The sequence below is a fragment of the Phasianus colchicus genome, chromosome 13 (genome assembly GCF_987193195.1).
Source record: "Phasianus colchicus chromosome 13, bPhaCol1.hap1.1, whole genome shotgun sequence".
Lineage (NCBI taxonomy): Eukaryota > Metazoa > Chordata > Aves > Galliformes > Phasianidae > Phasianus > Phasianus colchicus.
Genome location: NC_143448.1, coordinates 19,067,529 through 19,092,732, shown reverse-complemented (window position 1 = coordinate 19,092,732; position 25,204 = coordinate 19,067,529). Strand labels below are relative to the sequence as shown.

The following is a 25,204-nucleotide window of genomic DNA, read 5'->3' as shown; positions in this document are numbered from 1 at the left end:
ACAATCTGGTCAGATGATCAGGACAGGAAAAGACACGAGATGTATCGAGACTGAAGAGTCCCTGGCATCAGTTAACTCTCAATCTGTGTTGACTTTGCTGGGGAAAAGGGAGGAGGTTAGGCCAGAGGACAAGGCTACTCACAGGATGCAAAGCAACAGAAAAGCGTTGAATACTCACAAAAGCATTGAATCCTCCAGCCCGGCCCGCAACCCTTATCAGGCGGAAGATGCTCCACAACATGGACACAGCCACAAGTGTCACTATCAGGGAAATGACGTCACTGAAAGGACAAAGGCAAGACAGGTACAAACTGAAGTATCCAGCTACAGCTCAGTAAATATTACAAAACGTTCCTATTTTTAGTGTTTTAAAAGGTCCTGACACTTAGGCTAGAAATGCAACCATGAGCATTCATGATGTATAGTTTTTATATAGATGCAACAAAACCCCAACAATTACATAACTTCTGAATTTACACAGAAGACAGTGACACACACTGCTATGGCTGCAGAAGCAATTCCCATTGACCCTTTGCTTCAGAGGCATTTTGCTTATCAAACAGGTAGGACCTTCAGGAGTCAGATCACATCCTGAGCAGGGGCTGATGGTGCTGGCAGTTCTACCCTGTGTCCAGAAACACCAGGCTGTTTCTAAGTGCCCACTCCTGGCACGAAATCCCAGTGCAAGCCTCCAGGATGAGGCTGCTATGCAGCCTGCTCAGCCCACCCTGGCCCAGCCTCTCACAAGTCCTTCTGACAGAAGACCACCAGCAACCAACAGAATTTTCTGGATCCTTTGCAGTAACTATTGCATTAGAAGGGAGAGGTAGAGCAGAGCTGACAGTGCAAGCCTAATGCGCTTATGAGACAAACATGCTGAGGACAGAATTTCCTGAGCTCCACACTCAGGATACTTTTAATAAGAGGAAAAATTATCTGACGTGTCAGGCTGGGACTCGAGAAGTCCTACCTCAGCCCCCTGCTCTGCTGCACGAGCCCTGCTTGACCCCATGAAATGATCTGTTCCTTATCTTTGAACTAGGAATGTGTGTACCATGCCTCTGAAACGTATGATTTACTGAAACAAGGGGACCAGCACATGCTATATTATCCCCAGCTGCATTTGTTTCTTCTCAGTGAGAGCTCCTAGGCAACGCTGAAAGCTGAAAGTCACCTCCAATTTATCAACTGTGCAAGCAGAGGATTAATTCTGAAATGCATCAAGTGCCCAGATCTGAAAGTAAACTGAATGCAAGCCATAAGTACACAGTGCCTCACAGGTTAAACTCCTGACTCTGATGTCTCCTCAGAGAGGATTCAGACCCCACTGCATGTTTTAAAAAACTCTTTTCAGGGGCAAGGGAAGCAGCTTGTGGCGCTGGCTGACTTCAACAGTTCAATTTACTCTTCTTAAAAGTTTGACAAAAATTGGCAAGCCCTCAATATGAGCTGAAGATTTCATACTGCACGAGCAATTTGAGAAGTTTACCTATCTTCATGTAAGTAATGCATTAAAATTGCAAAGATGTTGCTCAGAGGACAAGCAATTAGACAAACTGCTCTCCAGGTATCTTCCTCATATACAAACATGACATTTATTTCACACTTTGGTGAGGCACCTAGAAGGAAAGGCTGCATCCCCACCACCAGGGGAATGACACCACGCTGCAAACCCCTGGGGCTTCTGAAACCAGATGATGCAGGTCTTTGCATGGGGCACAAGCAGGTGACCAGACCACCTTGGCAGACGATTGCAGCAGTATGAAACTATCTTTCTTTGTTGTTAGGATATAGAATTTTAGGATATAGGATTGCTCTACTTGGCAAGCAGAACTACTGTGCTGCATCTCTAGTACTTCAGAATCAGCAATTAGTCGAGAGCTCTCCAAACACAGCCTCACACACTGATGGAAAGCATCTTTGTGCAGCAATAGCAGCCGCCGTCAGTGCTGGAGGTGGTTCTGTCCAACAGCCCAGTGAGCAAGCCCCACAGATCAGTTTTGTGCCCTGGACTCCATAAATCCTACCTTGTAAAAACAAGCTGCCAGCCTTAACAGAAGGGTAAATAAACCACATCAGCAGCAAACGGCCACACTTGTACATCATAGGGAAGAACAGGACGAAGCCTGGCCAGAGCATGGTAATCTTTTGATAGATTTTATCTCTTGCTCTTTGTTGTTTATTTGAGCTCTGACTTCTTAATTACTTACTATTGTTTTTAAAAGCAAAAGATTTTGGTTTCAGGTAACAGAAAGTTTAATAGAAGTACTTCTCTCTCACTGAGATTTTGTATCTTAGCAGCAAAGCTGCTCTGCTCAGTATGTGGCTCACAGCAGGAGCCAGCACCAGCACAGACTGTCCTCTGAGCTACAGCCATTTGGGGAACAGGCCCAAACTGGGTGTTTATTTTTGCAGACTGAACCACCACCGCAGGCCTTCCTCAAGACATTTAAATGGGGGAAGGCTGACTGCACCATCAACATTCAGCACGGAGCAGGGTCTAACATCACACTTGTTGAGTCAGGATTTCTATCTCACAGAATCCATGACTGCACTCGAATAATGGATTATAAAGACAAAAAGGTGCTCAGCTATGCAAGAATACAAAGCAGCTGACAGGCTTTCCTCAGACCTGCTGACACAGAGCTGAAACCATTTTGGTCTGCTACACACTGTGGTTCCACACACCTTGGGACTCTCAGTTCTGTAATGTTACAGCACATCTAGAGCATTTCTGAAAGACCAGCTACCTGCTCCAAACAGGGACCACTTCTTTTGTTTTGTATTTACATAGCGTTCAGTTGGAAGGAACTTTCCTCTCCTAGTGAGGGATGTTGTTGCCAACATAAGATAAACAGTAAGCATGATATCAGCTCGTACTTTCCGTAAAAGCCGGGGTGTTTGTAGGAAACAGGGATTCTCTCTCTCTCATCAATATTCAGCTCGTCCTCCGCAGCTCTCAGCTTCTCTTCAAACTTGTCAATGTTTGCCACTCGCATGGTGTACAGCAGGGTAACGTTCTGGAGACATGCAATGAGAAGCAGTATGAAGACAGTGTAAGTGTGCTATAAAGACAACAGTGAGCAGAAGGGGTGCACAGCACGGCCAAGTCAGTCACAATCAGCATCGTTATGTCCTTCGTTGGCCACACCAATGAAATAATGAGCAGACAACAAACAGGGGGACCCCAAGTGAAGTTAGGGACAAAGCCAGTCTTTGCAGCCCCTTAGTCCTCGCCTTGTATACTTTTCTAAGTCTCAGCTGTGTAGGAACAAGGGGACATCGTGCCTTCATGGGCAAGCTGGAGGATGGAGTTAGCATTCCAAACCCAATTACAGTGCTACCTTTGGGCCCAGCCAAAATTTTATAATACAACTGGAAAACTACATCACTGAGAAGGAGGCATTTTGGATGTTGTTCCTATGTCTTGCTCAGAAATTAATTTCATCCAGCAGCTTGCAAGTGGATCATAAAAATCACTGAGCTAAGCGAGGTGAACCAAAGAACAATATTTGAATCTCTCAAGTTAGTTTGTATTGATTCTTGGTGGCTGCCCTGCAAAGTTACACAAGATGTGAATAAGCTTTGCTCTTTTTCACCATTTTAGCAGATTTAAGAAGGAAGTCTGCACTTCCTTGTTGATTTGACTGTGCACCTGAAACTTAAATCCAAACAGGAGAAAAAAAAATTTAAACTAGATCTAGGAATAAGAACTTAACTCCTTTCCACATACCAGGCAGAGCTAGTAAGAAAGAGCTGGTGAATTTTTTAAACATTCATAACATTTCCTTCAGGTCACTGTTAATTACTCTTACAGTTTAAATTCCAGACTGGTAGGAGTAACAGAACCCCCTGAACTTCACACAAAAGAAAGAGGAAAAGCGAGGGAAGAGCAAATTTACCTGCTAGAGTTTTATAATCATTTACTAATTCAATTCTTTTTCTCTAAGATCACCTCAGATCTCTAAGACAATCTGTGATCATCTACTCCAATGGCAGAAAGTCACTCACAACTTGTCCATGCGGAGTTCCTCCTGGGTGCAGATAGATTTCCACAATATCGCTCTCTGGAACCACTTCGATTCTCTGGACCTCCCCCTTTGACAGCATCTCATTGATGAAGTAATTCCAGGAGATGCTGGTCCCTTCTCTGTTCTCGCTGACCGTGAATCGAAACAGCAGCACTATTAAAGTAATGATGAGGAGTGCCCGCAAGCGTTCAAGATGCATCTGATTTTCCCTTTTCCTGCGTTTCTCTTCCTCTTTAGGGAAAAAAAAATATATAAAATCAGAGAAGAAATTTCTGCACGTCAGTGCAGAGCTTTCTGGCTAGCAGAGGGACAGTCCTGTGACAAAGATGAATGCAGCAGTACCCTGGGAGCACCATACCCAGAGGCAGCACCTGACTTGCACCACACAGGCCCATTTTTCAGCTTGGCTCACGAAGGCAATCAGAGGTTGTGTGATTTGCTCAAGGTTATACAATGAGCCAGGTTTTTGGGTTACATTACACTTGCAGCCCTTCCTGCCTTCCCAGCCACCAGGCTGCAGGGCCTAGGCTGTATGCATGGGCAGCAGCAGGGCAGAAGCCTGGCTATAAAAGCACACCCAGTTGTAAACCTAGCAGCCACCTGGAAAGAGGCAAATTTTGCACCCCACTGGCCAGCAATAACCTGGGTGTGCCACACTGCTGCTTTCCAACCCAGTCTGTTTTACCACAGCTATGTGCAGCTGTGCCCCATGCCCCAAAAGCCACGCAGTGAGGCACTGCTTACACAGACTACAGACAATGGAGAATTGCCTCTTTTAAACGCGGCTTTAAGAAGAGGAGGGACCAAAGCACCAGCGAGGCAAAAAAGCCCACTGCTTTCAAATTTCAGCACGTATGAAGAGATTCAGCAATCTTGCAGCTTCCTGCTTTTAGGCAGCCCAACCCTGCTGTAGGACACTCTGGATGGTCACAGTCCACCATACCTGTTACAACCCCACCAGCATCATTCTGCCCTAAAATGAAGGACTACCTGACTCCCCTAGTCTAATACAGACGTAGATCAAATAAAGCCATCAGACCTTTTCTGTTACAAATTATGACTATAGCTCAGTTCTGAGTACCACACTTCTGCTCTGCCTAGTCCTGTTAGACACAACCATAGGCACTGGGAAAACATTAGGGCAGAATAAAAGCAGCCTTAGCGGCACTGCTAAATGATGTAGCACAGCTCTGCAAGGTATAACTGCTTCCAGCTGCACTCCTGATCTGCTGGCACCCTGCATCACAAGACCAACAACAGTTTTACTACTTAAGAAAATATCCGCATTTGCAATAAATCTAAAACAGCACAGGAGAAGCAATATGCAATTTATTCATGAATTGAAACATACTGCAAATCAATCTCATTACCTTAACAGAACAGCACATTCTCTCCCTTGCTATATGACTTCACTCTTACACAGGCCTGGTAACACTCCACACTGAGGGTCTGTATCATTTAAACATTAGATTAGTATTTAAACATTAGCTGTGTTCCTGCATCTCTCCTGCACAACTGACTCTGAGGACATGAGAGGTGGGGATGGTCTGCACTGAGGGTTTGCCCCCAGATCCTTTTTCAGCTCCCAGCACTTTGGTGGTGCACACGAAAAGGCAGAATTCCTGGGAGTGCTGCTCAATGGCAGCAGCCAGCAGTGTTTCCCACGTTAAGATGACAACCAATCTCTCTTTCTACAGATACGTGAAGTTCTCAATAGAGATAATTTACTACTCATACTTGATACGCAATTTAAAGCCAACAGCAACGTGGCATACGTAAATACCATTCTGCTCCCAGAAATAAATTAATTCTGTGCCACTGGACTGCAGGCACATCTGCCCAGTGCAGCCTCGATGAGATTTATTTGCCAGCTCCTAACAAACGCTGTGACACCAGCATTTATCACTAACCACCAATCACAGCCTACGCACGGCACAACAAAACCAAGGGACAAACATATGACCCAGGCAGATGCTAAAAAAAGTACTGTGCCCTTCAGATGCACAGCATCATTTTTCAGCCCTGCTCCACGTCCAACAGGAAAGGTTCATTCCTAAATAGAAACAATGCTGCTTTTCAGATAAGGTCCTAATTCCAAAACACAGCGACAAGCTCAGACACTGAGTGCAGCCCATCCGCTTCCTTCTTTGATGCCTTCTCCTCACCTGTGTGTTATCTGCTAGATCCAGCTTTATGAGAACACTGCAATTAATAAAAAAAAACAAAAAAACCTGCAGGTTGACACCCAGTACAATTTGATTAAAGAAAATTAAAATACAGGATGGTAGAGGCCTCCGTCTGGGCATTGTCCTCAACTACTGAGCAAGTTGTAAATATAAAGGTTTTATAGAGAAAACTCCAGAGAAATAAGTACAGACATGAAGAAAGTCCTTTGTCTATTGCTGTGCAAGCTCCTTGAAGATCTCAGCACCAACGGTGGCTAAAGCACTTTCCTGTACTGAATTTCAGATGGGTTGCAAATAAACATGTTCTAAGGCACAGACAGCTGAGGATGCTGTCACTAGGAGACAACCACTGGCCACGGGGCACCTCACACCACAACACTCAGATGTTTAACCCACAGCTGAGTTGTTTCAGAAATGCCTGGAAAGCTACAAGACGATGCAAAGCTTTCTTCTACCCTGCATTAAATTAGGAACAAAATTAATCCATCTTTTAGTTTATGCAAAATGCGACCGTCTTTACAGAATAACATTCACACATTGCACCATAAGCTACCCCACCACAACACCCAGCAAATGAGAACCAGGCACTGGATGTGACACTCACAAGCAACAGCTGTGGGAACTCTTCCAGCTCTTCAGTCTCCGAGAGCCTCCACGAAGCAATGATTTGCCATTAACCCCAGATCTGAACTCTCTGATTAAAATCTTGCAAGGGCTGCACTGACAGTTTGAAGAGTTCTTTTTAATAATTACTGCAGAGATGAACATTCCCCTGGAGACATGGGGAAGCATTCCACCTCCCAAAGTCAAGCTATCCATTAATCACAGGAGAAAAGAGGCCACAGAACACAGCATGTTACTGTTTACTAATTTTACCAGCCGCAGCTCTTCAGGGCACTGTGCACACCACCAGCCTGTGTGGTCTCACTAATGACAAGCACCCCAGCTCTGTGCTCAGACTTCTCTAACGAGGACTCTGCCATACCTGCACTTGTGTCCCAATGCACCTCTGCTCCACGGACCCACTGACAAAGCCACAGCTCTGGGCTTCGAGAGACTGCGTGCAATGGCACGAGTCAGGCTGAAGGCATCAGCATCTCCTTGCTTTCACTTCACACGTCAGGTCATTCAAGAGGATTCTACCACTGTGTTTAAGCACAACAAGGGAGAAGCCAAGCTATTCCATTACCCGATGATACCCAGGTAAAACTCTGCAGCACAACACGTAGAAGAGTGATGTGCCTTCCCACTTGCAGCAGGCATCTGGTGCTCTATCTACACTGGACTTACCCTAGCTCAGGAGGCCAGGACAAAGCAGCACACAGACATCCAACAAGTCTCAGACACCAACAGCCCCTGCAAAGCATCACTAAAGCCACAGAAGGAAGAAAACACTCGGGACGTTAATGCTTCTGCAAACACTACTGACAAGACACAAGCATGAGGCCTTCATCCGCACAACTTCTGACACCTTTCTTAAAAAAATAAATGAATAAAAGTAAACTCAGCTGTGGGACTTCCAGCTAAAAACTGCACCACAGAGTCTGAAAAAGGCAACTCAGATTCTAGAAGCCTTGTATGCACTTTGGTTCTTTGGAGGCTAGAGGGAAAGTGTACGCATTCACAAATGAGCAGAGGATTTTCCTTACAGAATTGGAAAAGAAGAGTCAAATTCCACTTTTAAAACGGAATGCAGCTGTTGTCAACCTACAAATAGAAGAAGGTTGCCAACAACGCCAACACTCAAAAGGGACACCCACAGATCAGCTCCAATTTGAAAAGTCTCATACCAGTGGGTTCTCCCCAAAGACAGCTGGTAGAAGACACAAGGATCAAAACACTGGGCCTGGTGGAAGTCCTGCAAGGCTTTTGCCCAGAACCCAAGTGCTATTTCACACCCCTGCTCTTTTTTAGTGCCATTTCGTTCCCCTCTCTCCTTCCCCCAACGAGCTCAAGGTGCACAGAGGGCACACCCCTTGACTTCTCCATGTAACCTGGCATGCCACACAGTTCCATAGGTTTCAGATCACGTTTAGTGAGATACCATTAATTTTCAGAATACCCTTTATGCTGGGATGCCTGAGGATTAGACAGTACAAGATATGCAAAAACAACCCAAAGCAAACAACAGCCCAGTATCCAGGAACACCTGTTTTATGAAAAGAAAAAATCTGAGCAAGTGCCCCTAGTAACACAGCCAAGAACTCTCTAAGCAATCTATTGTTAAAATTCGAGCTCTGTAACCACTACAAGCAGACACATCCACAAAGAAGGTAAACAGAACAAGAAACAGATTCCAGTTTCAATTTATGTTAACATTCAGCTCCTCATTCAGTCAGCGCTCTGCACCAAAACTCCAGACTGAAACTCTGCAAATCCCATTCCCTTCTGTAAAGTGGCAAAATTAAAGCAAAAAATCCAAATCAATGAAATTATTTGCACAGAATGCAGAGTGGCACCTTTCACAAATCAGTTTCACAACCTGTGTTAGTATTCCAGCAGCTAAGACAATGTACCCCTTCACACTTCCTCTTAGCCACAGGCTGATAGGAACAAATCTGCAGTGCTCAGAGATAAGCATGATCATTACCTTCCCATGCTGTCCACTTCTATCCCTCACACGCACACAAAAGATTCATGTCATTAAACATGCTTTTGGCACATACATACCCTCCTCCTCCTTTGGAGATTTCTTTTTGAATCCTCCATTCTTATGGTTACTCCTTTGACAGCTTGAAGTAGTAAAGTAGTAAGTGCTACCTGCAGGCAAGCAGAGTTGCACAGTCACCACCAAAGACCTCAGGTGACAGAGAGGGGTGGACCAAGGACAGCAGAAACAGATGAGCTCCAAGTACACAGAAATCCAAGTTCCACACCCACCCAACAGCACAGCTTCGTTTGTGTGCCAAGAAAATGAGACAGCCTCGTAAGAGAGAGTAATGGGAGGGACAGACTCCTCCAGTTTCCTTATATAATGCATACTTCTCAACAATCCAATTGAAGACATGAGTTTGTTCAGACATGATTTTAGTACAGCAAAAAAAATCATTTGGAGAAATGTATTCAGTACCGAAACATTTAAACATTCCCCAAGGCACAACTGAAGTTAACTGGTATGGTCAGCTAAAAGCAGCCTCGTGCTGGAGCTGGAAACGCACGCTAAAGGAAACCGTGTGCTGGAGTCAAAGGCAGGCTTCTCAGAACATGCTGCTGGGATTCTCTAATAAAAGCCAAGAAATCATGGCAACAAATGATAAAACTCAAAGTAGCTGCTACAGAACAATGAAGTGAAAGCTTTTTTGCCAAGAAAACACACAAAAAAATGAGAGAAGCAAGGCAACTGATTTAAGGACGATAGCTTCAATTTCCCATAGCGAATGATATTTTCTTCTTAGGCTTTGCTAATGAGACACAGGAAGATTCTCCAGTTTGAAGTCTGCTGTTCTTAAATGACTAATGACTCCAGTGCTTACTGCATCACACCGAGCTCCTTGTGGAAAGGTGCCACTGTTCCTCTCTGACACCAAGCAATAACCCAGAACCCCTGCAGATAGCACACTGATCCCAAAGCTAAGAACAGAACAGCTTGAGGAATGACAAGGAAGGAAAAGTCAACACGCTTCCTAAATAAGACCTTTTTTCTCCTCCACCTGTACCGTTGCTCTTCAGGACTCACCCAAGAGATTCCAAAGCCTGGCTGGATCTCGAATGATGTGCTGTTTCACCAGGACTCCGCCGAGACCTTGACATGTGGGGGAAAGTGCTTGTGACAGAAGGCCCTGAAGAGGAAGATTAAAAGACAACTGTTGGAAAAGTACTGTGACTGCTTACCATCCCCAGATCCCGTGAGACAAAGACTTCTGAACATGAAAATATTGTGGGTTAAGTCACAGGACCGGCAGCTGGAAGCCCCAAATATTATTCCTGGTTGTGCTATGAACTTGCCACGTGACTGTGAAGATGTTGTTTACAATCCAGTTTAAAGAAAGCACTGGTATAAATAGAAACCTATACTCAAAACACTTGAAAACTGCGATCATGTTCCTTGCTGTACCCCTGCTCAAAACTCTGTAGAAATAGGTGGGAAATCAACTCAGATACAAGTACACCCTCCCACAGCAGAAAATCCTAGGTATTACAAGGCACTACAATCAAGATACTACATTGTAGCCCTGTTCACAACTGTAACACAACTGCTTTCCCCATGGGAATTCACCAGCAAGCCTACGGCTTAAATCTGCATTTAAGGGCAATTTCACAGCATCTGAAAGTTGACATGAACTAATACCCTGAGTAAACACAAGCCTTCCCCTTTCGCAGCTGTAGGACTCCCTGTCCCACTGTGCCTCTATGGCACAGAGGCAAGCTGCTGTGCAGCAAACCAGACAGGAGCAGCAACGAGGTTAAAATCCCTCACCTTCTTTTCCTCACTTGCTAGGCAGCGACACAACCGCTGTTGTGTTGGCATCAGTGCTTTTGGGGATGGAACAGCGTGGACTAATTCAAATAGACCACAGAACTGAGGCAGTTGGAAAGCCTGGCATGATGCACACAGCAACCCCACAGCTGTTCTTCCTCCACTGCCTACTTGGGCTGCCTGTGCTCGATCCCTGCACTGAAGCACAAAGAGCATTAGGTCCTGCAGGAGGCCTAGCTCATAGAATCACAGAACGGCCTGGGTCAGAAGGGACCTTACAGGTCAGGTCATCTTGTTCCAACCTCCTGCTGTGGGCTGCCCACGCAGTGCCTTAATCTCAAACAGTGCTGAAATCAGGGCATCAGGCTCCACAGCTGAATTGCTTCACACAATGTATAACAATCTGGCTTTTCTGGACAATTTTCCCATCTGCAGACCTAGAAATTTTGGAACCCGAGATTGAAACCTATCAAATTAAGATACATTTGCTTTGAACGACATTCACCGACGCGGATATCTTCAGAATCGTCCGATTTCCCAAACCCTTCACCGAGGATTTAGAAGAAAATATCGCCTCTCCCACCGACTAATGAGCATCACAGCAGTCCCACACACCGCGCCGAACGGGAGAAAAGCCTCCCAGGCGCTCGGAGCGGACTGCGGGAGCACGGCCTCGGAGGGGCACTCGGTGACGGCGGGGCACCGGAGCCGGCCGCGCAGGGACGTCCCGACCACGGCGACCGCACGGTGCTGCGGCGTCCGCGCCGGAGGGGAGCCGGGTGTCCGGGCCCTTCGCCAGGGTTGCAGGACTCGCCGTGAAGCGGCCGAAGCAGCGGGCAGAGCCGCGGGCGGACACAGCCTCGGCGGCGGCACCGGCGCTGCCGTGACCGCGCTCACACGCACTCACACTCGCACGCACACGCGCTCTCGCACACGCTCACACACACATACGCACGCACTCACTCACATACTCGCACACACTCACATACACTCGCTCACGCTCTTACACTCACACCTGCTCACACCCTTACACACTCACACTCTCACTCACATACACACTCGTTCACACACACTCACACGCACTTGCACTCACTCACCCTCACTCACACGCACACACATGCACGCACGCTCGCATACATGCACTCACGCTCACGCATTCACACGCACTCGCCCACACTCTTACACTCACACTTCCTCACACACACTCACACACACTCGCTTACACTCTTACACTCACACTTGCTCACGTTCTTACACACTCGCGCACTCGCTTACACTCTTACACACTCGCTCACACACACTCGCACTCACATACACGCACACACACTCACACTCGCACACAACTCGGACAGACGGCAGCTCCGGGCGCTGAACACAAACAAAACAAAGCCGCGAACCGCCGAGCTCCGCTCCGCTCCGCACCGCCCCGTTACCTGCGGGCGCCGAGGCCGGGCCCACGCCGCGGGGTTAGGCCGCCAGCCGCAGCGGCCCCGCAGCAGCAGGAAGCGGAGCAGCGCCATGCCCCGCTGCCGGGAGGAGGCGGCGGGCGGAGAGCGCCGCGCCGCGAGCCGCAGGCCTCAGCGGGGACGGAAGCGGGCGGTGAAGGGCGGGCGGCCATCTTGGGGCCGGGCGGGCGGCGCTGCCATGCCGCAAGATGGCGGGCGGGGGGGGGTGGGGGGCGGCGCCGCGCGGTTACCGCGGCAACGGGGAGCGGAGCGGAGCGGGGCCCTCAGCGCCGCGCTGCCGCACGAACCTCCCGCGCGCTCGGATGCGCGGGAGCTCCGCGAACACCGCCCTGCGGGACGGCGCGCTTCTCCGCCGCCGCGTTCCTCCTGCTGCCTGCGGTTCCTGGCCCCCCGCTGCCGGCTCTGGGTGCTGCCACTGCTGCTGTCAGTGCTGCTGTCACCGCTGCTGGCTCGCCCGTCCCGAGCTGCAGATAAAATAACGATAAATAATTACCGCGTGAAGGACCTCTTCCTTCCCAGCAGGGCTGAATTAGCATCCTCTTTCTAGAAGAGTCTCTCAGGGCGCTAATTGCCATCTGCCCCCCGCGATGTACCTCGGCAGACCTTCCACCAGCAAGGTCTGTTAGCGCGTTAATGCCCCCCCCCGCTCCTGGCAGTCTCCGTGTATCACTGGTTTAATCGTCAAACAGCTGAATTTACGGGCACGGCGTTAAGCTGGCTGCAGTCAGTCCATAGGGGCTGGCCGCAGCTGGCACGGCCTGCAGGCCCCGTGGTCGCACTGCTGCCCACCTTGGCTCTGGGCTCTCCTGTTTGCTGCCCGCAGGGAGGCTCAGCCACGCACCACGCAAAACCTGGCTCCTCTGAGGCTGCAAGGAGCCCAGGTCTGACACAGCACAAAGCCCACGGCGAGATGGGTGCTGCTCAGGGCTGTGGAGGCCCTGAGGCGTCCCTCAGGCTGGGGAATGACGGCAGGAGCTCCAGCAGGGCGTTGATTTCCCACCTGTGTCTACAGGCTGTGCCAGCTCACGCTGTGGCTCTTTGCTGGGTGCCCGACACGGGGGGGTGTCACATCTCCACCTGCCGTGCAGAGGGACGCTCACTGGGAGGCCGTTTACACCTCAGCTATGCCTGGAGGAGGAAATAGCTTGTTCAGAAATGCTGACTGGTGGGGAAGGCTCCTTCTAGCACCGAATCACAGAATCACAGAATCACTAAGGTTGGAAAAGACCTATAAGATCATCCAGTCCAACCATCCACCTATCACCAATGGTTCTCGCTAAGCCATATCCCTCAACACAACATCCAAACGTTCCTTGAACACCTCCAGGGTCGGTGACTCCACCACCTCCCTGGGCAGCCCATTCCAGTGCCTGACCACCCTTTCAGAGCAGTAGTATTTCCTAATATCCAGCCTGAATCTCCCCTGGCGCAGCTTGAAACCATTCCCTCTAGTCCTATCACCAGTTATACGGGAGAAGAGGCCGACCCCCAGCTCACCACAACCTCCCTTCAGGTAGTTATAGAGAGCAATAAGGTCTCCCCTGAGCCTCCTCTTCTCCAGACTGAACAATCCCAGCTCCCTCAGCCGCTCCTCATAAGGCCTGTGCTCCAGACCCCTCACCAGCTTTGTCGCCTTTCTTTGAACACGCGCCAGGGCCTCAATGCCTTTCTTGCAGTGAGGGGCCCAGAACTGGACACAATACTCAAGGTGCGGCCTCACCAGAGCTGAGTGCAGGCTGTGCAGACAGAGCAGAGACGAGTGAGATTTCCAGTAGGAAAACATGGGGTGCAGCTGCCACAGCAAAGCACACCTGGAACGAGGGGCTGTGGGTCCCAGCACCACACACCTCTCTAGCTCAGCTTCACTCGAGACATGTCACAGTGCGCTTCTACCGATTCTCTGATTAGGCCTGTTGCTAATTAAGCCTATCTATTTTTAAGAGTTGCATCATTTAAATAGAATTACAGCCCGATTAGAAGTGAAGCTGTGCAGTTTGCTTAGACAGGACAGTCCTGCCTTCTGCCACGCTGACCCAGCAGGGAGACAAACGGGTTTTGTTATGCTTGCCTTCTGCTTTTGCTGCAGCCTCAGTGCAGGCAAACTTGCACACATTTAATGAAGCAAGGTACCGAGAGCTGAATGGGTCCAAGCTCCAGCACAGACCATCATCTAGCTGAGCCTAAGCGGGCTCACTGACTGCAGCCACCAGCATTTCAGGTCCGTGGGGCTCTTTCTGGGACCCTCTCAGCCAGAAGATGCCGGCCTCGATGTGACAGATCCGCAAGGACTGGTTATTTTCAGACATACCACATAGCTGGAGTTGACGCAATTCCTATTCCTCTTTCACACTGTGCCTCAAAGGCAAGCAGATGATGAGCCACCAGGAAGGGGGTGCTGGGGTCCTTGCCATGCTCGTGCCAACGCAAAGCCATGCCAGGAAGGAGAGGCGAGAAGTTTTGCTCTGCGTGCAGCCAGCAATCACCATAGCTGCACTGCGACTCCTGCGTGGGTGGCTCAGGCTGCGCTGTGCATGGGAAGGCAAGTGCTGTCCTCTCTGCGTGTGAGAGATGACCTTGGGAAAGGTGGCTTCAGTCACTGTCCTTGAGCTGGCAATATGCTCCTCTGGGAGTAAGCCAATATTCTGAGAAGACAGATATAACCTGATCCAGGCTTGGCCTCGCTGGGATGTGCTCCAGCCATGACATCACTCAGTAATGCTACGTGTGTTTACTACTGGGGAAAGGTGCGGGATTGGAGTCTGAAATCCCTGCTTTATCTCCTGAGTAGGTTAGGAAGAAAAAGCAGCATTAGCAGTTCCATCCGTGCATTTTTAAGGCCAAGAGAAATCAGTTTCCGACTCAGAGCCTTTCAGCTCTGCTACGCTGGAAATCTCACCTCTCCTGTTTCCATGCTCCCCATGAGACAGTCTTGCTACCCTTGCTCTAGCCACAAACCTCAGGAAGCTCCCGCAGGACCCCATCCACCCACAGACTCATCTCAACACAGTACTTTGCAAACTGAGTGAATGGACACCTGGAATCAGGTGTCCCACTGCACCACCGCAGACCTGACATCAATAATGAATCAAAGGATTAAATGTGGAGCTGCAGCAGCCAGAAGGTAAATTCAGACTTTTAAAAAGACGTGGAATTGCTCTGTTACCCACGTCCCTGTCACTCTGCCAGGTATTCTTAGGAGAATCCTTGGTGGATGACAGGGGTGGCTGCTCCCCTTCAACACAGCAAGGCCAGGTACCCAGGGAAGCCTTAGGCTCGGTAAGGAAGGACATGCTTAAAAGACCACGTCTGCCCCTCGAGCACAGTGAAACTCCTGACCAAGGAAAGATCTCTTTAGCAGATAGCCTTTTTATTTGAGCTAGTCCCAAACTATTGCACCTATTCCTCCAGGAACAGCCTGGGATCTCTGCAAGTTGTAGTGTTTCCTGGTGCTGTTGCCAGACGTTGCCACTGCTTCCCTGCCTGCTCCTCTCATCGTGCATGGGAGAGCATGGCACTGAAACTGCTCCTTCCCCTGGGCACGAGGGCACGCCAGCCCCACAGCCAGGCAGCCACAGGCTTTGGGCACAACTGGGACACACTGCTGAGCTACAAGCTTTTATATCTGAGCCACTTCTGAATACCAGACAGTTTAACTTTAAGACAGGTAGGTGACAGATGGCTACAGGCAGGGGATCAGAGGGAATCAGTGGTACAGCAGTAGAGACTGAACCGTGTGTCAGGACAGCTGCCAGTGATGGCTTATGAATCGCTAGGAAAGGCAAGAAGGAGCGGTGCTCCTTCAGAGGGACGTGGGTACCTCTCAGCTTGGCTTGCAGGGGTAGAGCAGGAGGAGAGGAGTAGCTTGTTTGTAACTCGGAGGCCATGAGTGAGCAGATTGCTCCATGAGAATGCACTCCCTGGAGAGCTGCTGCAGCACGTGGAGCTCGGAAGCCCAGGCATCCATCTGTGTGCGGGAGGGGGCTGAAGTCAGCTCCAAACCCGCAGACGGGAGGAAGTCAGTAAGCTCCAAGCGAGCAACTGTCACTGTGCACTGCTCAAATCTCAAACTAGAAACCTAAAGCCTGTCATTAGGAACCATCGAAACAGTAATTAGAACAGGACTGTCACAAGTTCACACCCGAAACATCAATACAAGGCATTTACCCAGCAGCGGGGGACCACTACCCTTGGAAAGCATCCTCTGCTAGGCATGCTCCACCTTGCCATTCATATAGGCACGAGGTCTTGCAGGGAGCCATGTGAACAGACTTCTTAGTCATAAAAGCATCCTGAAGCCTAGAGGGGTCGAAAAATGCCACTCCCTGCACAGGTGAAGGGCACAGTGTGCATGGGAGCTGAATCAGCTCCTGGTTAGCTGGCACTGCCCTGTCCTGGACCTCTGTGGGTTCCTGAGGCTTCTCAGGGCTGGGACAGCTGATTACAGTAGCCCAGACTGAGGAGTGAAACCTCCAGAAGGAGGCTCAAGTGAACTATTGGTTCAAGTGAGCTGTTGCATGAGTTTAACCTTACGGTTTTACTGCATCTTGCAGAGCTGTGAGCAACCACCTCATTACAAAGCAGGCGTAAGCCAGCATCTTATTTCTTAATGGCAGCACAGGCAGAAAGGCCTTGTTTGAAGTGGGGGGGTGTTCTTTAACAAAAGGAACATACAGATGGCTTGAAAGTAGTTTTATCTAAGAAAAGTAAGATGGTGTGCAGCTAGGGAGCTTTGTGCTGCAGCACCAGGAGCATCAGCAGCGCTCCTTGCTGGCTTCCCACATGGCCGCCTTTCTGAGTGGCTTGCCTTGTTTGCCATTCCTCTTCAAAATGTTAATAGGTGACATCAGCTGAAACATGAGCCACAGTTAAAGTAAAGTTCTTCTAATCAAAGTCCTTCTGAAGCTTTATTGTCTCGGCTCCTTTGATGTTGGCATTTGACTGGTCACACAGCATTTAGCCCTGATGTTTGACCCGAGCACTCATAATTCACACTGTACAACCTACTAAATACAGATGCCCATCTTTACCTGCTGACAGGAGCTGAATCAACAGGGAATTGCACCCACAGTAACACCAAACAAGTATTTTCGCCCTTATGGTTGAGATAATGGTTCCTTCCATTACAGGGCAGTTGCTGTAGAGCTGAAATAGTTAGATGAGCACGGCTACCCAGAAGTTGCAAAAGCAGTTGAGCGGCTGACACAGATGCTGGGCTGGGTTAGACAAGGAAAGAGTAGCAGAGCTAGGACCAAAGGATCACTGTGCTCCTTCCCCAGAGTTACTGTCCTTTTAGCTTGCTGTCACAGGCAGAACTAGGTCTGAAAGCACATTCCCCAAGTGCCCTAATTTCTCTGCCTTCATGCAGTGTTCCCTTTCCTCCTCAGCACCAGAATATTTGTAGGATTTGAAAGCTCACAACCCTCAGTGAAGGATAAAAGTACTCATCAATCAACTACAGTTTTTCCTCTGAAGTATTATAATTAAGTTGCAGAGAGCAAAAGCAAGTCTAGGGTTAACAAAAGCAGGCAGGTTAAAGAGCCTCATCCCAGAAGTCTCACCTAGAAAAACAGGAGAACAACCGCCAGATGAAATGACTCCTCCCCATACTCCTGCTGTTAGCTTTCTACCACAAAGAACTTTTAACGTCCCTCCCTGAAATAGGTTGATAGTCCACGCTGCTGTATTCAAATAAAAAAGGTCAGGATGACACAGAAAGGCTTTAACTTCCTCCCCAGCGCTGGATCTTTGACCTGGATGACATTCAAGGCTGTCAAGGAAGCAGTTACAACCAACTATATTTAGGAAATGAAAAAGCATATTTCCCCTCTAATCTACTAACTCAGAGGCACCAGAGAAGCAGACACTTGTTTGCAGTGTTTTCAGTGAAGCGTGACGAGCAGCCTAATGAAAGGGAGGACAAGAAAAAACAAAACTACCTTGCTTTTGACTAGTTTAGTAGGTCTTACGGAGGAGAAAGATGGGTAGAGATAAAGAAGACTAGGCCTAAGTGGAACACAGGACCAGCTTAACAGGCTCAGAGTAAATCTCTACTGCTCTTATTTAACAGCAGTTGGACACCTGCTCCTTTGCCAGCCCTTCATCATTCCTGAGCCCAGCTGAGCTCTGCTGGGGGCTGCTGGCACCCAGGCCACCCTCAGCATACAAGGGCAATCCCGTGGCTGCCAGGTGTGTGACACAAAGTGGAACTGCAAATGCCAGGAAAGCACTTGCAGTTGTAGGCCACACTCTTGGAAGATGAGATTAAAAAAACAGAACCAGAACGATTACTGATGAGGTCACTGTTAGAAACTATTTGAGAGCCGCTGCCTCGGGGGTTCCCCATCCTCAGTAACCAAAACAAAACACAGTGCTGCAGCTGCAGGCAGCTCCCACCCACACCAGGCACCTCTGCCACCCCGCTGGGAGGGGAGCTGCGCACGTGCATTCTTTTTACTTGCTGTGAAGATCTACACCATAAACAGGCTTCTTCCTGGGGGGTGCTGCAGCGTTTATCTTGATGACACAAAGGGGCTCCAGTACTGCATTTCTGCTACATCTGGCAGAGCGATCAGGCTTTGTACAACAAGCAGGAGGGCCATGCTGAGCTCAGCAGCTGCCTTTGGGTAACAGCACCTAGCAGTACTGCTGGCACTCCCTCAGCTCACACTCTACAGATGGGAACAGAGCGGGCGTCGTGATGAGACACAGCAGCAGCTCAGGGCAGCACGGCGGCCAGGCGGGACGAAAGGCACCAGCAGTGTTTACTCAGGCACAGGAACTGAGCCGTCACGTGGCTGCCTGCCTTCACCACCAAGCATACGTGCACTTACTACGGCTGCTTTCCCCAGCCCAGTGGGACAAAGGCAGGAGGCTTATCCAGGCAACAACGAACGTCCTCGCTTGGAGAGCCGAACGGTTCGGTTATTTAGAAGAGAGCCTGTAAATAAAAACTGCACAGAAGCCTCTGGGTATTTCGCAAGGATGATTTGGAATTGGAGAGGAAAGGCAGAGAACAGCGTGGGGGCGAGCAGCGTGGCCGGGAGCGGGCGGCCTAAGCTGGGGCCGTTTGCAGGGTGCCGAAGCCGGGCTCTGTCGGCAGGCTGCGCTAACCCTGAGGCTGGGGGGCCTCACAACCCTCAGCCTGAGCCGCAACCGGGAACGAACGCGCGCTACTGCTAGGGAGGCGGCACGGCGGCTGCGGGATTCGCCGCCAGGACTTTCTAGCTAACGCGGCCTTCTGAAGGCCGAGGGACGCAACGCCTAACAGAGCTGCCGAGGGAAGGCGGCCCGGCCCAGCACACCGCACGACGGCCCCGGCGACGCTACGCCAGGCTCGGCCCGAGCCCCGCCCCCCGCCCCGCGCCGCGGCCGCAGGCCCCGCCCCGGAAGCGCCCCCTCCGCGAGCTCCCGCCAATGAGCCGCCGCGCCGCGGGGACACGTCAACCAATGGAGGCCGCCGCCCGAGCCGCCCCCGGCCCCGCCCGCCCGCTCCCGTCAGCCCCCGCGAGGCGGAGGGGTTTATGGGTGCTGGGGGGGCGCCGCGGCGCCGTGTTTTCCATATCCCCCTCCCGCGGCGGCGCGCTGACGTCACGGCGGCGCTGGCCGCTCCGGCCAATGGGACGCGCCGACGCGGCGGACCAGTGAGCGGCGGCGTCTCAGCGGCGGCGAGGAGCGGGCGGGCGGCAGCGCTGCGAGCCGTGAGCCGGAGCCGAAGGCCGAGCGCGGCGGGGCCATGGAGCGCGGGGCCGGGAGGGGCAGCCCGCGCCCCCTGCAGTAGCCCCGCGCCTTCCGCGCCCTCCATTCCCCCCCGCCGCCTCCTCTATGCGGCGGGGCCGGCGGAGCCGCAGGCCTCGCTGCTCCGCGAGGCGGCCCTCGGCCCTCTGAGCCCGGTAAGGAGAACGGGGGGGGCGGCCGGGGGCTGCGGAGCGGAACGAAGGGGGGAACGACGCCGAGCGGAGCGCCGGCTTCCGCTTCCCATGCCGTCACCCCGCGGGCAGCGCGGCCGGCGGCTGCGCTCCGTCTGTCCGTCCGTCCGTCGGTGCGGCGTCGCCGCGAGTGGCCTTTGTGCGCCGTGCGGCGATGGTGCCCGGAGCGAAGGACGGGGGGAAGAGGGGGGAAATAAACGGAGAAATAGGGAAAAAAATAATAATTTAAAAAAAAAAATCCCCCCGAGCGGCTGCGCCCCGCAGCCCGGCCTGAAACCCCCCGGCGTTGGGCGGCGCGGCCGGGGGCTGCGGGGTGCGGCGGCCCCCCGCCCTCTGCCCGTAGCGGCACCGCAGCTGCGGGATCCGATTGCAGCCCACCCCGACCCCCCCAGCCCCGCTCTGTCGGCACGGCGCTGCGGGGCGCAGAGCTGCGTGTGCGGGCGCCGAGCGGTGCGGTGCGGCTTTATGGCGGCTCTCCGTCTTTTTTATTTTTTATTTTTTATTTATTTTTTTTTTTTCTGGGGGCTGAAATCGCTCCTCGCAAAGGGAGAAGGAGGCGATCCCCGGCGTGTGTTGTGCTACGTGCTTTTGTGCGTGCTCTGCCCTCGACGTCTGATAAGGTTCGCTTAAAGGAACTCGGCGCTTTCACGAGGCGGGCCGGGTGCTCCGTAAGCGCTGCAGCACGGCTGCCCGACGGCACGGCGCGGAGCTCCAGCTGCTCGTGGGACGTGCGGCCCGACCCGTGCCGACTTCCCGTCTCGGTGGGGAAGTTCTCTGCTGCGCACCGCCGAACCCTGCGAGCGGTTTTCCTGCGGCGGAAGCTTGCAGGCAGCAGCACCGCGTTGTGCCCCAGCCCCGGCGTGGAGCTGTGCCCGGCCGCTCCCACCCAGGTGTGCTGGGCGCCGTGGAGCCGAGCTCTCCCGTGTGGGGATGCTCTGGGTTTTTCCTCTCTGGCTGCAGGAGAGCCCTCCGGCCCCCCGGGAGCCGTGCAGGGCTTGCCGGGGCGCATCCTGCCCTCATCCTGCTGCAGGGGGCTGTGAGCCTGCGGCGCTGGGCTGGCTGGGGCTTGCATCGACTCCGTGGTGGCTGAGCGAGCGCTGAGGCTCTGCTCTGTGAGTCGCGCAGCATCTCAGAGCTGGGTGAGCAGCAGCCCTGTGTGCCGTGCCCCCCTTCCCAGCTCCTTTGGGTTTGTGAGCCCTGCCTGCTGTGAGCCGGGGAGGTGGAGTGCAGCGCTTCTCCATCAGTTCTGCTTTCAGAAATGAACTCTTGGAGCTCTGTTTCATAAGAATGTGGCATAGGGCGAATTGGTTTTTTTTTTTTTAATGTGCTGTGTTTTGTTTTTATGTCACTGTGAAGGCATTTTCCCAGGCTCAGTGCGTGGATTGCCCAATGTGTAAATCAGTTCTTGAATGGGGGGAAGAAAACTCGTAAACCCCCCTCAACAACAACAAGAAGCCACCCCAAACCCGACCAAACAAAAGGAACAGAACCCTTCTGCAAAGTGCCGGGCTTCCCCTGCGCACATCAGGCAACCTGTTAGGGTGACTTCATTCCCTGCTTCTCTGTTTTAATTGAGCAGACCCCCCCGGTGCCGTGCAGGGCTGTGCTCAGCAGAGCACACAAATGCATTTCTCCGGGGTCACTGCAGCCCGGTGCTGTTAATCAATGCTGCACCAGCAGTGCTCCCCCAGCGAAGCAGATGGGCTGCCTACAACTGGTGGTGATTATTCCAACTGTGTAATTGTAACGTGGCTGCGCCATCACAGTGTTTCCTGCAGATACTTCAAAGGGAGGCTCCTGACACGTCTATCTCTGCAGCATTTAATCTGTATGCTTGGTCTTTATGTTGTGGCTTTTGGACGTACGTTGGAAGCGTTACCATTGTTTTTACCCCCTTTTTTTTTTTTTTAACATTAAAGGAGGGTGATGTTCTGTAATGAAGTTTTCCAGGACCTGGAGACCCCGTGGTGTTGTGCTGGGCTTGGTTGGGTTTGGGCCTGTGTGGTCACTGTGCTGGCAGTGAGGAAGGGCTTTCAGCTGTGGTGTTGGGAAATAGTGCCTGGGTGTCCTGTGCCGTGCACATGGTGTTGTTTGGGGGCAGTCTGCCTAAGGAGGCTGTGGATGCCCCGTCCCTGGAGGCATTCAAGACTAGGCTGGATGTGGCTCTGGGCAGCCTGGTCTGCTGGTTGGCGACTTGCACATAGCAGGGGTTTGGAACTGGATGAGCACTGTGGTCCTTTTCAACCCAGACCATTCTATGAATCCTGGTGTGGGCTGGAGCTGTAGCTGGGGACTTCTCATTACGTGCTGGAGAGTTGCTGCTGCACAGAAGGGAGATTCATGCAACCAGAGCTGCTTAATTGCATTGCACAGGGCAAACAAGCAGCAGATTTCTGCTCTCCTGGCCTGCTAGCAGTACCTGAATTTCAGGCTCGGCCGTCTGCGTTCCGGGTGGAAATTCCTCCCTGGCATGGAGCTGTAATGGCGGTCGTCACACAGCAAGTAGCGACAGGCACTGGTGCTTTGTGCCCAGCAGAGCCGGTGATACCGGGCGGGCCTTCCCTGCTGGCTGTGCTCACGGCTCCTTGGGTGCCTCCGTTGGCACGGAGCGGCAGCGAGGGCTGCGTGGGGAAACCGGTCGGTGTCTCTGTATCAAAGGCTGTGGTGTTTCGTGATAAACCCGCCTGTATTTTTACCCCCGTCTAATTTAAACCGTCTGCGTGACACCGAGCAGGAATGATTTGTATGCAGCTCTGAAATATTTTCCTTTCCCCTGCGAGAGGGGAGGCGAGGAGCTGAGGGCACGGAGCGCCTCGCAGCCAACTCTTATGTAATTTGTATGCCACTGAGCACAGCCATAAGGAATGCTGAAGGAGAGCTGTGGGAAATGGCAGCACCCTGTGCTTCCTCTGTGCCTCCTTACAGGGAATGCTGCTCTGCCATCTCCTTCGTAGTGTGTAAGAAAACGAGGAGGAAAGGAGCTGAAGCACTGGTGGCATTGAGGAGCCTGGCTGTGCTGTGTGGGCTGTGGCAGCCGGGCTGGGGGCTCCTGGAAATCTGCTCTCATCTCCCTGCTGTGTGCGTGCCGGTAACCCCATGGCAGCCCCACACCTCTGACAGATGAAAGCCTGCCGTTCCTGAACTTATTTGAGCACGATGTTTTTATGGATGGTATTAGCCCCGTGGCTCCGAGGGTAATGCAGCCATTGCGTGGCAGAGATCTTGCTTTGATCTGACAGCTTTCAAGATCCATTTCCAATCACCCAGTTCCATTAGCTCTGTTTATAGCAGCGCCCTCAGACTCTGTGCTGTTTACACCACTCTTTGGGCCGGTAAGGTTTCTGTGTGCACGCATTAACAGACCAAAGGAACGATTGGATTCAGAGAATGGAATCATCTCTGTGACGGTCTGACTGCTGACACAGGCAGCAGCAGCAGCTCTGGGTGCCCGGCTCGGCTCTGGGTGCCCCCAGGAGGAGCAGCACTGGGTGGCCCCACGCAGGCGCTGCGGCCGTGACCCGCAGGGCAGTGCCGGGGCTTTCCCAGCTTTGGCAGCACGCAGGCGCAGCTCCCAGCCCCGGCCCTCCGAGATGATTTTCATTTTCCTCAGCCCGTCACGTGGGTGGTTTGTTCTGCTCGTTGCAGTGCAGCTGCTGCCAACGGAGGCCAAAAATGCAGCGTGCGGATGTTGGGAATGGGGGGGGCCCGCCCCGCAGAGCGCGCTGCAGCCCGGGGAGCGCAGCGTTTTCTAGGTCAGGGTTGAAGGCTCTGTCAGCCTGCTGATGTGCATTGCTGCCTGCTCGGCCCCGCCATATGGATGCGTGCGGTGCTGCCCTTGGCATTCATGCGTTGAATTATTTATCCTCTAAAAACAAAAAAAAAAACCCAAACCAACCCAATCCCTCGGCAGCCTGCTTTCCCACGTCTGAGAACCGAACGTAACCGGTTGGTATTTTTAGAATAAATCTTCCCCTGCAGTTTATGGCAGCCGTGAGCTCCTGATTGCCTGCTGGCTTTGTGCGGGCAGAGCAGGGCTGCAGGGCTGGAGCCTTGGTGGAAGCACTGAGACATCGCTGCTGTGGGGGGCTGTGTGAGCGGGACGGCGTCTGCAGGGGGCTTAAGGGCCTTTGGGATGGAAAGGGAGGAAACATCTGTGTGTGTGTGTGCGTGCAAAAGCAGCTTTGTCTCCACAAGGCTGGCCTCCTTCCTATGTGTGAGCTGCTGGAAGTGTCTCCTTCCCTCCTGTGTTGTGCTGATCTGCTCCAAGAGGTGTTACTGCAGGCCTGGTGTGGGTTTGTAGGTGTGGTGTTGGGGGCACGGTGGGGATGGGGTGGCAGCTGGACTTAATGGTCTTAGAGATCTCCTTCAGGCTTAATAGATCTGTGATTCTTGCTTTGTGACATGGGAGGCTGCAGGTTGGGAGGGAGCTGGCTCAGTGCTGCTGTGTGCAGAATGGAAGGGGCTGAGAGCCTCTGCTAGAGCTGCAGCACCAGCGCGGCATGGAGGTGTCGGCCTGGGAAAGGTGAGCCCTGCTGGCAGAAGAAGGCTGTCTGAGAATCCTGCACTGCTCTGAGGCGTCCTGCAGTGGAAGTTTGTGTAATTAGAAACAATAGTTTAAAAATATGTATGTATTCTGAATGGCTGTAAAGGGAAACAAGGTTCATGGAAACTTCATTATTAAGGATAAAAGTCCGAATTGCACTTTGTGGCCCATCTCGGTTTCCCATAAAGCAGACATGAAGGTGCCCCCTGCCCTGGCTGAGCTGGTGCACGTGTGTTATCAGCTCATCTGGGCAGGAGTTCAGAGCAGTAAAGCTGGATCCTGCTTCCAGCCTCTCCCGTGACCGCTCCGTGTAAACAAACGGTGCCAGGAGCCCCGAGCTGCTCCTGAGCCGTGGGTTGGGCTGGGGGCAGGCAGTGGGGGCTGCAGGGGGGGGGGTCTGGGTGGTTCTGTGCTGGGAACGCTGTGCCCGGGGCAGTTCTCTGCACTGAGCGTGGCTGTGCTGGGCTCTGGCAGAGCAGCGGGCTGCTGGTAGACTTTACTCTCTGGGTCTGTTTTCCAGTCTGTGCGCTGGTGGCTGGTGTGGGTTATGCAATGCCTGTTATCACAGCAGCGTACGCCGCCGGCCGCACGGAGCCATGCTGCACCTGCTCTGTGCTGGGCCTGCTGCTGCTGCCA

At 52.0% G+C, this 25,204-nt stretch overlaps 2 protein-coding genes and 1 long non-coding RNA gene across 4 annotated transcripts in view; 1 reads left to right on the top strand and 2 right to left on the bottom strand.

The window, feature by feature from the left end:
- Positions 1-12,255, bottom strand: part of SPG7 (SPG7 matrix AAA peptidase subunit, paraplegin) — a 30,772-nt gene extending 18,517 nt beyond the window's left edge. Inside the window, exons 1-6 of one of the 2 annotated variants that reach the window (XM_031615518.2) lie at positions 12,068-12,255; positions 9,894-9,996; positions 8,888-8,977; positions 4,012-4,262; positions 2,881-3,020; positions 179-281 (exon numbers count right to left, since the gene is read on the bottom strand). In XM_031615518.2, the coding sequence (XP_031471378.1) occupies positions 179-281; positions 2,881-3,020; positions 4,012-4,262; positions 8,888-8,977; positions 9,894-9,996; positions 12,068-12,154 (774 nt within the window). In that variant the 5' untranslated portion in view covers positions 12,155-12,255. Of the gene's footprint in view, positions 1-178; positions 282-2,880; positions 3,021-4,011; positions 4,263-8,887; positions 8,978-9,893; positions 9,997-10,634; positions 10,809-12,067 lie in introns of those variants that run through there. The other variant, XM_031615517.2, reaches the window with a different exon arrangement.
- A 62-nt stretch (positions 12,256-12,317) lies between these two features.
- On the bottom strand, positions 12,318-19,445 carry LOC149916197 (uncharacterized). Its single transcript, XR_016470711.1, has 3 exons — positions 14,409-19,445; positions 13,101-13,228; positions 12,318-12,564 (listed from the first exon to the last, which is right to left on the bottom strand). It is a non-coding gene; the product is annotated as an uncharacterized LOC149916197 (long non-coding RNA).
- Positions 19,446-19,733: 288 nt separating this feature from the next.
- ANKRD11 (ankyrin repeat domain 11) overlaps positions 19,734-25,204 on the top strand; it is an 81,351-nt gene continuing 75,880 nt past the window's right edge. The window contains exon 1 of the mRNA XM_031615412.2: positions 19,734-19,989. The gene's annotated coding sequence lies outside the window, so the exon portion shown is untranslated. The remainder of the gene's footprint in view (positions 19,990-25,204) is intronic.